The sequence below is a fragment of the Abramis brama genome, assembly GCF_963993115.1.
Source record: "Abramis brama genome assembly, chromosome: 11".
Taxonomy (NCBI): Eukaryota; Metazoa; Chordata; class Actinopteri; order Cypriniformes; family Leuciscidae; genus Abramis; species Abramis brama.
In genome coordinates this window covers 8120502-8134473 of record NC_139973.1, presented here as the reverse complement: position 1 = coordinate 8134473, position 13972 = coordinate 8120502, and the positions used below count along the sequence as shown (strand labels likewise).

At 35.6% G+C, this 13972-nt stretch overlaps 1 protein-coding gene and 1 long non-coding RNA gene across 4 annotated transcripts in view; one reads left to right on the top strand and one right to left on the bottom strand.

Annotated features, from left to right (window-relative positions):
- cntn4 (contactin 4) overlaps positions 1 to 13972 on the top strand; it is a 141702-nt gene that overhangs the window by 13557 nt on the left and 114173 nt on the right. For all 3 annotated transcript variants that reach the window (XM_084127844.1, XM_084127845.1, XM_084127843.1), the window contains exon 2: positions 6435 to 6570. In XM_084127844.1, the coding sequence (XP_083983970.1) occupies positions 6516 to 6570 (55 nt within the window). In that variant the 5' untranslated portion in view covers positions 6435 to 6515. The remainder of the gene's footprint in view (positions 1 to 6434; positions 6571 to 13972) is intronic.
- Positions 2398 to 9101, bottom strand: LOC311091768. Its single transcript, XR_014608161.1, has 3 exons — positions 9017 to 9101; positions 8875 to 8918; positions 2398 to 2418 (listed from the first exon to the last, which is right to left on the bottom strand). It is a non-coding gene; the product is annotated as an uncharacterized lncRNA (long non-coding RNA).

Here is a 13972-nt window from a genome sequence, read left to right as displayed (position 1 = left end):
TTAAAGAGAGTAAGGCAGACTGACAGAGACTGTAGAAAAGTGAAAAACAGGCAGATCTCAATGAACCTTTGACTGCGAATCCTATTCTGCTCCCTACATTGTAACGAGATTGGCAAAGACAGAGTGGCTCAGCCATGAAGGTTACATCCAACACAAAGAGCTCAGCTTCAGAGAGAGGCAGCAGAAAGACTTTTGTGCGGCTTTGCGTTGCAAGCCATAAGAAGACATTTTAAGCCATTCTCTTTATATCACCCATTGCCTGAAGCTCCATGAAGTAGCAGTGACTTTTTTATGCCTATGCGTTCCCTCACCCATCTTTCTGAGTGCTTGTCATTGATGCACCAATGCATGCCTGACTTTCAGCACCCTGGGCTCCACTCTGGTTTAGAGAGAGGGATTTTCTGGCCCAAAAAAGCATGAAAGATGGAGGAATGTCTCTTAAAGGAGTCATGAACTGCATTTTTTGTTTTATTTTATAATGTTCTCTGAGGTCCACTTATAATGTTATCAAGATTTTTACGTCAAAAAAACATCCCAATTTAGAAGTACTAAACTATTTTCTGTCCTGTTTTGACCCTCTTTTTCGAACACTCCGTTTTGATAGGCATGTCGCATTCAAGACTTGGAAGTAAACGCCAACTGCTATGATTGGGTAACAGTTTTGCATATTAAAATAATTACTCAACGTCCCCGCCATACATGTGTGGAATTGTTTTGAAAACTTTTGATGTTGAAAAATGTCTCGTTACATAGTTGAAAGAAATTGCGTTTTTTTTCCCATTCCACCGCGTCTTGCGTTTTTCAAAGCAAAAATGGAATTATGAATAAATTTGCCATTGTTTGTCACACTGTCGTTCTTATAGGCTATTTATAGTTCATTCTATTCGATAAAGTGAAGAAAGTATACATTTTAATTTTATTTGTCGTGTTTTAAATAAAATTAAATGGGTTGTAATGTCTTACTGATGACAAAACTGAAGATGTCACTCACTGGATTACAGCCAAGGGATTAGATCAAAACGATAACAAAAGCAGCGTTCTCTACGTGCTCTACATGCGTGAATCGGTGGGCGGGGCTAAAGAGGCAATGATGTAGAAGTAGGCGTTGATCTTCTTCTGCAGAGGCGGTCTTTCGTCGCACTTTGATGTCATAATGTGACAAAATCCGAAACAAGTCATTTTGGTTTCAATAACAGCTGTTTTTGGACTAACAAGGAAGTTTTGAGTTCTGAAACTTACATGATATTTTTATAGTACAGTGACTTCTTATATGTCAAAAGATCAAGGAAAAATATATTTATCAAATGTATTTATCAACGTATACCCACTTTGAAAATAGAAAGAAAAAAAGAAAGAAAAAGGAAATGCACGACAATTCTTTCTCGTTCCAGTTCTTTGGGAATAGGGAAGTGCACACCACAACTAGGCCTATAACAAAAATCGCTGGAATTACTTTTAAAATGATTATTTTTTCAGCTTCTGAATGATAAAACATTGATGAACATTGGTGTTGACGCTAATATAGTTATAGTTATCTTTATAGTCATATTAGTCAATTATATTATAATATATAATAATATATATCAATTCATACATATCTTTAAGAATGGAATGTAAGATAATTACAACAAGGCAATTTTGGAATTTAAAGAAAAGTGTGGCAGCATTTGCGGCAGTCTCGTGCTGACAGTTTAGGAAATTATGATGTGTTTGAATGACAAGACGTTGTTCAGACTTTCGTGTTTTATTAGTTTTATATTATACAACAGTTGCTTATCTTCCAGACAGACTGTCGATCTCTGTATTAGTGGTAGGGATTTTTCAGGAACGAAACGAGACTGTCTTTGAGTGAGTCCTTGAATCATTCACTCAAAAACACTGATTCATTGAGGTGTTTTGTTTACAGATGTGCAAAGGTTTTATACAGGCTTTGTTTGGAACTATTTTCATTGATGGAACAGTAACATGGAGCAATATTGTGTCTTTAATAGAAGTTACTCAATATTAGCTTTTTATTTATTAAATTGTTGTATAAATCAATGTCTCACTTGTAATCGCATTACCATCTTTTTTGTGTAGTATGAAACTCACTACGGGGAGTTTCCTTACAAGAGTGTGTTGCAGTGTTCTTGACCACATAAAATTATGCATTTAATCTGTGAACAAACAGGAGACAATAAAACAATTGACATTGTAAGTTGAGAGGCATGAGTGCACTAGATTTGATCAACACATTTCTTGAAATAGCGCATTAACCCCATCTGCTGCTGGATCAATTTTGTAGCTCCACCTCATTTGTTGCCCATCTCAGTCACGTCTCAGTATCAGCTACAAATTAAAGCTTGTGGTCGAATCAGCATGCCTGTGATGAACAAGCCCAATGGTCCTCATCTAAATGCTGTTTTTGTCCCTTGACCCCTCGAAAAAAGAAAGAAATGGCTCTCATTTAGAGGGTTTTTAGTGCAAGCATGTCATCAGATCGTTTACATTCGCATTTCCAATCAATCACAACCATTAACTCGTACTTAGAAACAGCATGGTAATGGAGACCTCCAAAATGAATTTGTTCAAGAGGATTTTTTTCAGAGCAAATTGTTTAAATTGCTTGTTTTATTGTAAAATATATGTAATGTGATGTATCTTGATGTTATCTTGATGTGATTTAGTATTTACCACAGTTTAAAGAAATAGTTAAGCCTAAAATGAAATTTCTGTCATCATTTACTCTCTTTCATGCTGTTTCAATAACATAAAGCCGTAATTATTCCAAACTTTTGACTGAGACTATTAGAGATTATTATTTTAGTTTTTCATACGAGAAAACACTCGGAAACACAATGGATAAAAGCATTTATTCAAAATCAGATCTCAATTTTAAGTGCTTCATGCTTAAGCATTCCAGGATTGTATGACTTCAGAAGATTTATAATATAATGTATAGACATAATATAATATCTTTAATATAATGTATAATGTTATATATCTTTATTAGAGATGCACCGATTGATCGGCTGGTGACCGGAATTGGCCGATTTTCACGTGATCGGCCATGACCGGCGACCGGCCGGTCAGTCTGACATATGCCGATTTTATGCCGGTCAAATGCACTCGGGCGCCGCATGATTAACCTTTAGAGCGGTACGGTTTCATATATGGGATTTTTATTTCTGTGCCCCTGAGAGTAGGTTATGGTGCCACATTTAGAATGTTCAGTGACGTCTTATAACTGCCAGATTCAAACTGTGCTTTCGCGCGTTGGCTGGCGCTGAGCCAGAGTCGGACGCGTTCAGCGCTGTCATATATCACAACTAAGCAGTGTTTTCAACCTCATAATGTTTATTTTAGGTTTCAGATATTTAAATACACATATATAAGCACAAGTAAAACAATGCATTTGGAGTTTGTAAAATACACACTGATGTCTGTGGAAGCAGCAATAACAGTCTATTCAAATATAATTTGCCGACATGTGTTATTCATATCAGACAAACATAGTGGAAGTAACTATAAAGTTTACTCTATTCTTCTCAGTTCACCGGCCACTTTCTTGCATTTATTTCGGGAGAAACTGATGAATTCACGTGCTGTAAGTTAAATCCGACTGACAGGACAACATTGCGACGCCCATCTCATGTTATAGATCAAGATTATTTATAAAGGTTTTTAAACAACCAAACACACTCACTTACACGTATTTGAGAATCGGAATATCAGATAGGCTAGTTGATGACATGGTAACTTAAGCAAGTTTGTGAATATTTTGAATAAAAAAGGAAAAGCGAAATAAAAGCGACACATCTGTCATACAGTATTATTGTGGCTGCGGTGTATCGCGTGACGCGTCGCCATGGAAACATTAAAGGAAACGTTCGCCTTGAAAAAACTCACTCTGGGGGTGGGGGAGTCAGTTAGAATATTTTAAACTTACGCGTGAAAGGGTTAAAGAAAAGATCGAAAATAAATATGTGTGTGTGCTGTAAAGTGGTTAGAAAATGTTTTAATCGGAATCGGCTAAAATCGGTATCGGCAGGTCAAACTCAATGAAAAATCGGAATTCGGAATCGGCCTAGAAAATTGTAATCGGTGCATCTCTAATCTTTATAATATAATTATATATAATGTGTAATATATTTGGAGCTTGATATCTCCTGTCCCTCTTTACTTTTATTGTATTTACATTTTTTCTTTTTTTTCTTTTTTAAAGCAGCTAGGATGTGCCAAGAAAGAGAGCCATACAGGTTTGGGTGAGAAAATTATGACAAAATGGTTGAGTAAACGATGACAAAATAGAAATTTGTGCGGACCATTCCTTTTAAATAACAACTAAATTATTGGGAATATTGCTCTTTTGTTTGTTAGAAAGATGCCTTTGTTCAAAGCAATACATAGGAGCAGTCTTCTGGGTAAAGGGCATAGCCAAAGGGCACAGTAGTGATAGAGGATCTGCTATTGACAGATCTTGATATAGAAAAAAACCATATCCGCACATCTCATCAATGTAGATCCAGCAAATTTTTAGTCTAAAGAGTAGACTGTACTGGCCCGGTCTGGTTTCAAATGAAAGACAATATCCCTCTAACCCAGGTACAGAGAAAAGTGAGCTGGTATATGAGAGCAGATTAAGGTGGAGCTGGGGTTGAGGAGGAGGGGCGGAGGGTGACCTGGAGATTGGACTGATTGAAATAGAGATAAGACATGATCTAGGACATGATCTACGTCGGCAAATCCTTAGCTTAAGTTGTTGACGTTACTTTTCAGGAAATAAAGTGGATTCAATCTCAGCAACCCTCGTGATTTCGATCTGGAAAGCTCTTTAGAAATCATGCCTCGGGGTTAGGCCGGATATTCGAGCGGAAAGGTGTTAGCATCTTTTTAGTTTGGGCACGGCTGAATTAATAAACTTCAAACTGTTAGACTTGTCCGCTGCAGCAGCTGCTCGTTCTGCTCTCAAGCCGTTTTCATTCCTGTGCTTCCTCCTAGTAAAGCAGAACTCTTGACATGTTCCCTCTCACGATTGCTCTGCTCACTCTCTAGAATGCTGCATAAATCACACTGCGTCCCATTTACATTCGTCTTTGTTTGCCGGTAGTTCAGAACCGAACGCCCCTCAGTTCACCCTCCCAGACAGCCGGTCTGAACAGGAATCTGAGAGTGGAATGGAGCACAGAGGAATCCATATATGCACTTCAGAGATTAGATTGATCCATGTTTTCTGCTCTTATTTTTCAAGTTTATATTGCTACCAGTGTATTGAGGTTTACCTATTTGTTTGTTTGTTTTTGACCTCTCCAAGAATTGGACCCAAGTGTTTTTAGCTAGTAAAGTCCGGGGACATATTTCACCAAAAAAAAGAAAAAAAAAGAAAATTGCATAAAGAAAATGTAACATACCCTTAAGAGTTTTTGCAGTGTGGCATTTTGACAAATGAGCACTTTCCCCCCAAAATCTCATTAGTATAATGTGAAAAAAAAAAATTCTCACTGACTGAATCTCATTATATTTAAATGTAAATAAATGTTTAAAATATTTATTTTATTAAACATTTAAAATAAATGTACCATTTTTACCATTTATTTTATTGTACTGTCATAGTTCAAGAAAACTCAATGGCCTTTAAAAGTATGCATCATTTTCTTTATGAAAATATGTTTTTCCGGTAGGACTTTACAGTAGACCCCATTGATTTCTTCTCCTTTTTCAGCAACTTTTGCAGTGTCAAAAGCTTAATATTCCTTTCCTAGACACAATGTGTGCTTGGTCCCGATTCCATGGTGATCCCTTTGGGACTTCCACTGCAACCCTCCCAACCCCACCCCCACACACTCCCAAAGTGAGGCATGTGACGATTCAACAAATGTATTAAACTGTGCCAAGTGTGAAAGTAAGTGTTATTTGGCCTGGCACTGATATAGAAAATAGCTCCACAACTTACATTGTAGAGTACTGAATCAGGACTCTTAATTATATTTTTACCAGACAAGATCACATTCTCATAATATACTGGGATTTTACCAACTAGAAGAGAATAATTTGGAGTGATTGATTGTACTGTAAATACAGTTACATAGTATATCATATTTTTTTAAAGATATTTTTGCCTTCAAAGCTAAACTGTGTGATTTCTGCAACACAAGTGTCACCAGAAATGTGTCTTTATAATCTTTAATCAAAATGTAATAACTTGCTCCACTAAACCCTCTTATTTTTTCAGCCAACTGTTGTATATGTAGAGACCGCTTTTCACAATCCAATCAACTTCTGATGGGTAAATTTAAGGGTATTTTTGTTGCTTATCCTGTTTCACTTGGCGATATGTCATATTACGAAAGTTAAATAGGTGGTGAACATCATTTCAGAATGAAAACCTTAGTAACTACTAGAACTTTACTAGAGTGGAGGATCTTTGAATCACAATTTTTTTGTGTTCCTTGCAGAGTGAAGAACGAGAAACCACAGAGAGGACTCCATACATTCCTGATTGGATGTGAGTTGACTTTGACCGTACCAAAGTGAAGATGAAGTTGCTATGGAAACTGCTGGTTCTGCAGTCATTCCTGGGGTGCCTTACAGGTAAAAGTATCTTATTAAGAACTTTTGATGCATGCATGGCAGCTCTTCTTTGTGAACTCTGTTTTCATATTCCTGTGTATATAGGGCAGGGGACTGTCTGAAAAGACGTCAAGGAAATTGCTACCAACTCATATGCAATTTACATTTTCCGATAATAGGCCTGATCTTTAAAAAAGAGCAAGTTACAAAGAAAATAGCTGTGTAGTTTAGTTAATAGGGGCCTTATTTATAAAGCGTGCGTACGCACAGATTTGATCTTAGAGGGTGCGTACGCTAAGATCCACGCCAACACTCATATTTATTAAAACAGTCTTTGACGTCACGTCAGGGTCTGAGCAGAGATACACACTTTTCCTTGTGGCAGAAAGTCGTAGTACTGCAGTTATTTGGAAATCTAAGCACTTCTTGCCGCTCACCATTTTCAAGTAAAGGATTTGGACGTTGACTGGTTCTCTTTTATATGTTAATGACATTTATTAGGCAACGTTTACAAAGCGGAGATAGGAAACCATTGAGCTGTGCACAGTTTCAAGATCACTTGCGATTTATAACTTTCACTTCTGGAAGAGAGGCGGTTCGTTCTCTAAATCACACCTACGCACATTTGAAAAATTATCGTAAGATCAAATGTTTTTATTTATATGTTTTTACTCATTTTATAAATGAGGCCCTAGGAGAGGCATTGTTACAGTCAGTAACAGGATATGGCGGATAGATCCGAGAGGAAGGGCTCTCGGCTGTTTGCTTGATAGTTTGGAATATAAATTAGGTGATCGGCTTGCAAGATTGGATACTAAGATGAAAAATATTCATTTGAATCTACTGATAGCTAAGAATGTGATATTTAATCAAGAAGAGGAAGAAATCCTAATCTTTATTATTTGGCAGACTGATATAATTTATAGCAGTCTGAAATTAAATTCTTTGGGACGCTACTGACCCAGAGGTGCTTTGTACTGAAGAATTGAAAATGACTTGTTACAAAAAGCCAATTATTGAGTGTTACTTTGTGAATAACAGAGCTAAAGAAGTTTGATAGTGAGCTCTTGTCTTCATTACAGTGATTCATTAAGGCTGATTTCACTGATTGATTGATTGATTGATTGATTGATTGATTGATTGATTGATTGATTGATTGATTGATAGCCTTTCATGTGTTTTACAGTGTTAAGTTTTACAGTTTCTTAAGTCGTAGTTTTTCTTTTAATGAAAATGTATTTTAAAATACGATATGAACTGTTGCAAAAACCTGAGATCCATTTTGCATTAGCATTTTATGAGGTGGATGATTTGAGGGAAATACTAGGGATATTGTTCCCTAATGACTTTTTAGTCAACAACTAGTTAAACACCTATAAAGTTCATACCGTGCAACGCCATTGGAATCAATGATCCTTCCCACTCAAAGTCTTAAAAGAGAAAATTAGAGCTCTTGGGGAAGTAAAACTCACCCCCCTCATCTATCTCTAAAGTCTTTGTTGTTAATTAATGTACAAGAAGGGGAAATGGTGATATGCATGTATTCAAAACTCATATCGTGAATTTATTTCATATTTCATTAAGGAACAATTAAGGTGGCTATTATCTCTAATCATACTTTCTTTACCTGAGGGCTCTTGTACATCAATCATAATCTGATTACGCAGTTTCATTTCTCATACTTAGAACTATCTTTGTGAAATGAACACTATTTACCTTCTTTGAAGCATTTAATAAAATGATATACTGCTAATCATTTACCATAGTTTACAATTTAATAAAATGATATACTGCTAATCATTTACCATAGTTTACATTTAGGGAATATAAAAGGAAAGATCCACAGATGCCACAAATGATCAGCAATGTATATTTGAGCTGTTTCTCTTTCCCTTTAGTTTTGGTATTGCAATTGTGGCAGCCAAATTCCAGCACAAAATATTTTATTTTTATTTATTTATTTATTTTATTTTAAACCTGTTCAGTACTGTTCGAAAAAAGTATAAAGATGCTCATGAAGTTGATTGAGAGAATGTACTCAAAAGAGTGGTGACTTTGAAAAAGATAAAAGATAAAACAATTATGATCGGATTCGCATATTATTCTAATACATGGAAAAGGGTGAAACAGAGGGAGTTAGGTGTGTCTTGTAAATCAGCAGTGTATATGCATATGTATGACAGCACAGAATATGCAGTTGCAAGTAACTTTTCAGCTGCTGAAAGGAGGAGAATAAATTCCAAGAAAATTCTCTGAACTTCACCTTTAATGTTGTCAAAGTGTATTTGAAGACAGAAGTTCCCATTCAAAGGGAAATTTACTCACCTCATGTCTTTTCAAACCGCACTTCCTTTCTTCCACACCGGCCGCTATTTTACATGCAATTACAATGAATGTAAATGACATGAGGTTGAGTAAATAGTGACAGAGTCTTTGACAGAATTGTTCCTTTAATCTGTTCACTTACATTATCTCCCAACACATGCCTGAGTCGGAAAAGACACTGTGTTTGGTGGTACTTGACTTTCTTGCACTGAGGAATCTTTGTTCTTCCCTTGTATTTTCAGTTAGTGGTAGGTGGCACTGGTTGTTGTAGTGTTGTACTCCCTCTTAACACCGAACTGACAGGAAAGGTCGTGCAACCTGCCGAACAGCATAGATGAGGAAGGTTTGCCCCTGAAAAGACGAGGCTTGGCAGGGCGACTGCTCAGAATGCTGAGAGGGACTGCAATGATCTCCATCCCCTGCTAGGCATCTTCCTTTGTTCTCTCACAGCAGTGCGTAGTGACAGGGGCGAGCTGTCTGCTACACACACACACACACACACACACGTCACTCCACCCTGATCGCCCACCCAGTTAGCATGTGATTACCTTACCGTCACACACACTTCAACCAAACCCACGCTGCATTCTAATTCCCTGTCTGTTTCTCTTGTTCTCATTGACTCAGGCCAGGTTTATTAGTTTAGATTTGAGTTTCTTCAACATACTATCATGATTAAAAGAACACTTCAAGCAACATGATTTCCCTTTTTGTCAGAAGAGATGACCCAAAAATGAAAATTCATTTTCTCATTCATTCATTCATTCATTCATTCATTCATTCATTCATTCATTCATTCATTCATTCATTCATTCATTCATCCATTCATTCATCCATCCATCCATCCATTCATTCATTCATTCATTCATTCATGCATTCATTCATTCATCCATCTACTCACCCTCACGTCGTTCCGAACCTGTATGATGACTTTCTTTTTTGTCCAAACAATGAAGGTCAAATAGGGACCAATGTTCTTTAAAGCATTCTTAAAATATCTTCTTTTGTGTTCTGCAGAGGAAAGAATGACATTTCTGTCATTATTTACTCATGTCATTATAAACCTGTATGACTGTAAATAATGACAGAAATGTAATGCATTTTAGTACACTCAAAAATTATGTTTGCCTCTTGTTTAGTTTAATTAATTAAAATTGAGTTAAAGTAACACGTTTTTTTTTAAATTTTGCCACAACTTAATTTCATTGTGTTCAATTGACCTTATATATTTAAAAAGGAAGTGTTGGGGCTACATGAATCATTTTTGTCAACAAAACCCCATCATGTTGTTTGTTCCCAACACTTAAATATAAAATAGAAATAAAAAGGATTTCTAGCCTACGAAAGCTGATTTCCGCACAAAAATGTAGCGCAATAACAAAAATATATAGCTAACAATAGAAATCCAGCTAAATTGTGATGACCTAACTAAACTGGTTTAATGAAATTGAGGGTAATGAATTCATATTTTTGCATATTCTGCATAGTGGTAATTTTATTTCAGGGTATCGGTATACTTCTGTTTATTTTTGCTTGCAATTCAATGGAAAAATTGGCTACACACACTTCTTTTATTAATTGGAACATTTTTTATTGGAAAAAATCTGATTAAGAAATGATAAATCTAGCATCAGAGCAAAAACATGATGCAACACGAGTTAAAAACAAAACAGCTCAAAAGAATAAAACTAATATAAAAGGAATCTTGACTTGAGATGCATTCTACTCTGTATTCCCATATTACTTTTTTCATCACTCATCAGTATAAACGGTATAGCAAAACCTTCAGAGTTTGACACATTTATACTATCATCCTGCACGGCCTTAATTCTCCTATTCTGTGCCATTTGATTTATCCACCTGAGACACCATCTGAAAAGAAAGAAAGTGACATTGTAGCATTCCACTGAGGTAAATCAAAACAGAAAATGATGCAATGAAAGGAAATTGGAGAAAGCATAGGTGAATGTTGCTAAATCGTAATTTGTTTTAACATTTGAACTGGTGAGTGAACTTAGCAGGCCTGAGATGTTTGTTTCAAGCTGTCAGTGCCTAAGTTGAAGCGTGTGTGTGTGTGTGTGGAAGTTTAATGCTTGAGACTTATAAACAAACCACTTGACATTTTCCCTTACCAGCTGAGCTGTTTAATTTGCCCACCTTTTTCATCTTTGATTACAAATTTCTTCCAGTCAGTGAAGTGCTCTTTACCATCAGCTGCTAAGAAGAAGAAGAAGAAGAAGTATTTTTGGAAGCAAAAAGGATTCAATTCCACATAACCATTTTATGTTTTAATTCAGAAAGAATATTTCGTACTTGAAACAAAATTGAAATGATTTTTTAAAAAAAATGTAAAGGATAGTTCACCGAAAAATGAATGTTCTGTTATAATTTACTCACCCTCATGTCGTTCCAAACCTGTACGAACGGCTTGTTTTGTTGTTTTAAGGTGCACAAAAGAATATTTTTTTATTATTTATTATTATACTGTAAAAACGGAAGGGGATTGGGGCTATCAAGCTCTTAAATTGACAAAAAGAAATGCACCACAAAAGAAGTTCAACTTTAAACTTGTGCACTACACATTCAAATTCTTCTGAAACTTTGTGAGAAGCACATTGAAATTAAAGTTGTTTTTACACTGGAAATGAATTTACTGTAAGGCTATCATAAAATCCTCTCCCTCTATTTCTGTCTTATTTTGCAGAGTGTTTGACAGACTGTAATTAGATGTTTTCTTCAATTGTAGGCATAAAAATACTAGAGGAACATCTTTTCTGATTAATTTAGGGCTTAGATCGTTTCAATATAGCAATCAGCTCAGACACAGTCTTTGTTTCTATCCTTTTATTTTGTATGTCTGGTTTATATAGACCACTCACAGGTGAAAAGCCAGACAGCGGGACCCAGAAACCCGTCATTTGGTGACCAAGTTATTCATGGCTTGTAAAGGCGAGGCCCAGTGGGGATTCTGTAAACAGCATTTTCACAAAACAATTTTTGCCTTCCGTGAGGTGTTATGATCTAAGAAGCACTGTCTCTCCGACCCACCGCTGGCACGGCGCATACAAATGCTAATAGAACACCAAATGACTCGCCTCCACGACTCTCTATATTGAAAAACTATGCAATCACATTGTGTGATCTTTTTCTTCAAAGCTGTTGTGTGCGGTTGTAGAGCGTGCGTATAGCCTATCTCGAGTGTTTGTCTTTCTACTAGCAAGAAAAAGTGTAGTCATTGAGACCTGTATCGTATGTTATCACATTTCACTCAACAAATTCCACACGCCTCTGTGCTTGTGAATATGATTTGGAAATATGAATCTTAATTGGTTTGCGTGTGTGTGTCCGGGAGTGCGCTACCTGACTCTATTCCAGGTGGAATAGATGTTTGGTTTTCATGTGTGGTGAGGATTTGTAGCTTATCCGTTGTCCTCATTAGTATCATAGACAATGGCACTCCTATTATATTACATAGTACAGACCAGAATTCCAATTTTCTGCTCAAATCAAATTTTTTTTTTTTTTTGTGGACATGACCTTTCAAATGTGGCCCATATCAGACACTGGTCTGAACAGGCAACAATGTGACCAGCATGCATAAAGCGTGTTCATCATAACATCATCCACAAATTCCATATAATCATTTAATATTTTGTATCATGTATTGTTTTGTTTCAGGGTGATTCAACAATTATGATGTTACGGTTAAAGTCAAAGTAAATTCAAACCTGACTACGCACACCGAAGTCACATTGCAAAAAATCCGATACATGATTGTTTTGAACGTAGTCCGAATTGGATTAAAAATTGTATTTTGTCAACGTCACATGTGTGGGGGTAAAAATCAGATTTGGTCTACATTTAGCTGTGGTCTAAACATAGCCTTTTTTGAACATTGTCTAACATTTGTGATTGTGAATCTCATGTTTTGATGAATTGAGTTCACATGGAATGATGAAACTATTAGTAACCACTGTACTGACATCAGTAATTTGTTCTAGTGACTTTGTCTGACACTTTAGGTTTTTATGCATCGGAGGTTTGATTGCCCATGCCCAGATTAGTGGGTTGAGTCCACATGATTGAATAAGCTTTATTGATCTTCAAAGATAGACGATGAGAGTTGTGTGAGAACTAATAAATCCTGTTTCAATTTGATGTGAGAATAATTTTAGGTGCCATAGCTTTGTCCAGCGGGGCAGAAACCATAGGCTACATGTTGGTTGGTTGGTTGGTTGATTGGTTGGAGATCTGGTTTGCTTTCATGTGATTTATTGATTTAGTTCATTCCAGTGCTATTTTCAAAATAGTGTAGTTTTCTTTTCAAGCTACTTTTTCTAGCTGGGTAGCGCGACAAACATTACATTTCTCTTTTTATGTCTCATTGTTTGTGCGTTAACTGAGGCAAAAATCAAAAATACTTTGATGTAAAAAAAAAATTATGTCTTGTAGCGTCATATTCAGTTTAGTGAATTAGTTCATTTAGGCAGTTTATATAAATCAGTTAGTTGAAAATGATTGAATCAATTATTCACAGAAGTTCCTGGGTTGCATCTTACTTTATTTTCTAAAATATTTATTAAAATGATAATAAAAATAGTTAAATTATAGTTTTTGATTTTAACTAGATAAATGCTGTTAGTTATACAATTTCTTTCTTTTTTTTTATATATAATTTAATTATTATAATTTATTGTCTTAGCTAACTTGTAGTTTGAGATGTTTTTTTCTTCTTTTTTTATACAGTTTTACATCTTCTGCAATAATTAACTATAATTAAAATAACGAATTCACTGAAGTTCCTGGGTTGGGTTTCCAGAGTTAAGTTAAATGACTGTTTTTAAACTACACTGCTCAAAAAAAATAAGGTAACACTTAAATCACACATTTGATCTCAATAAATGAAATATTCAATTTGAAAATCTTTATGTATATGCATTCTAGAATTTGTTAAGAACAAAATTATGTGACTACAGTCAATGGAAACCAAAATGATCAACACACTGAGGGCTAGATTCAAAATCATATACTAAAAACCAATGTAAAAAAGGTGAAGTTACAGGCTGATCCAACTTGCATGAAGTTCATCACAGCAACT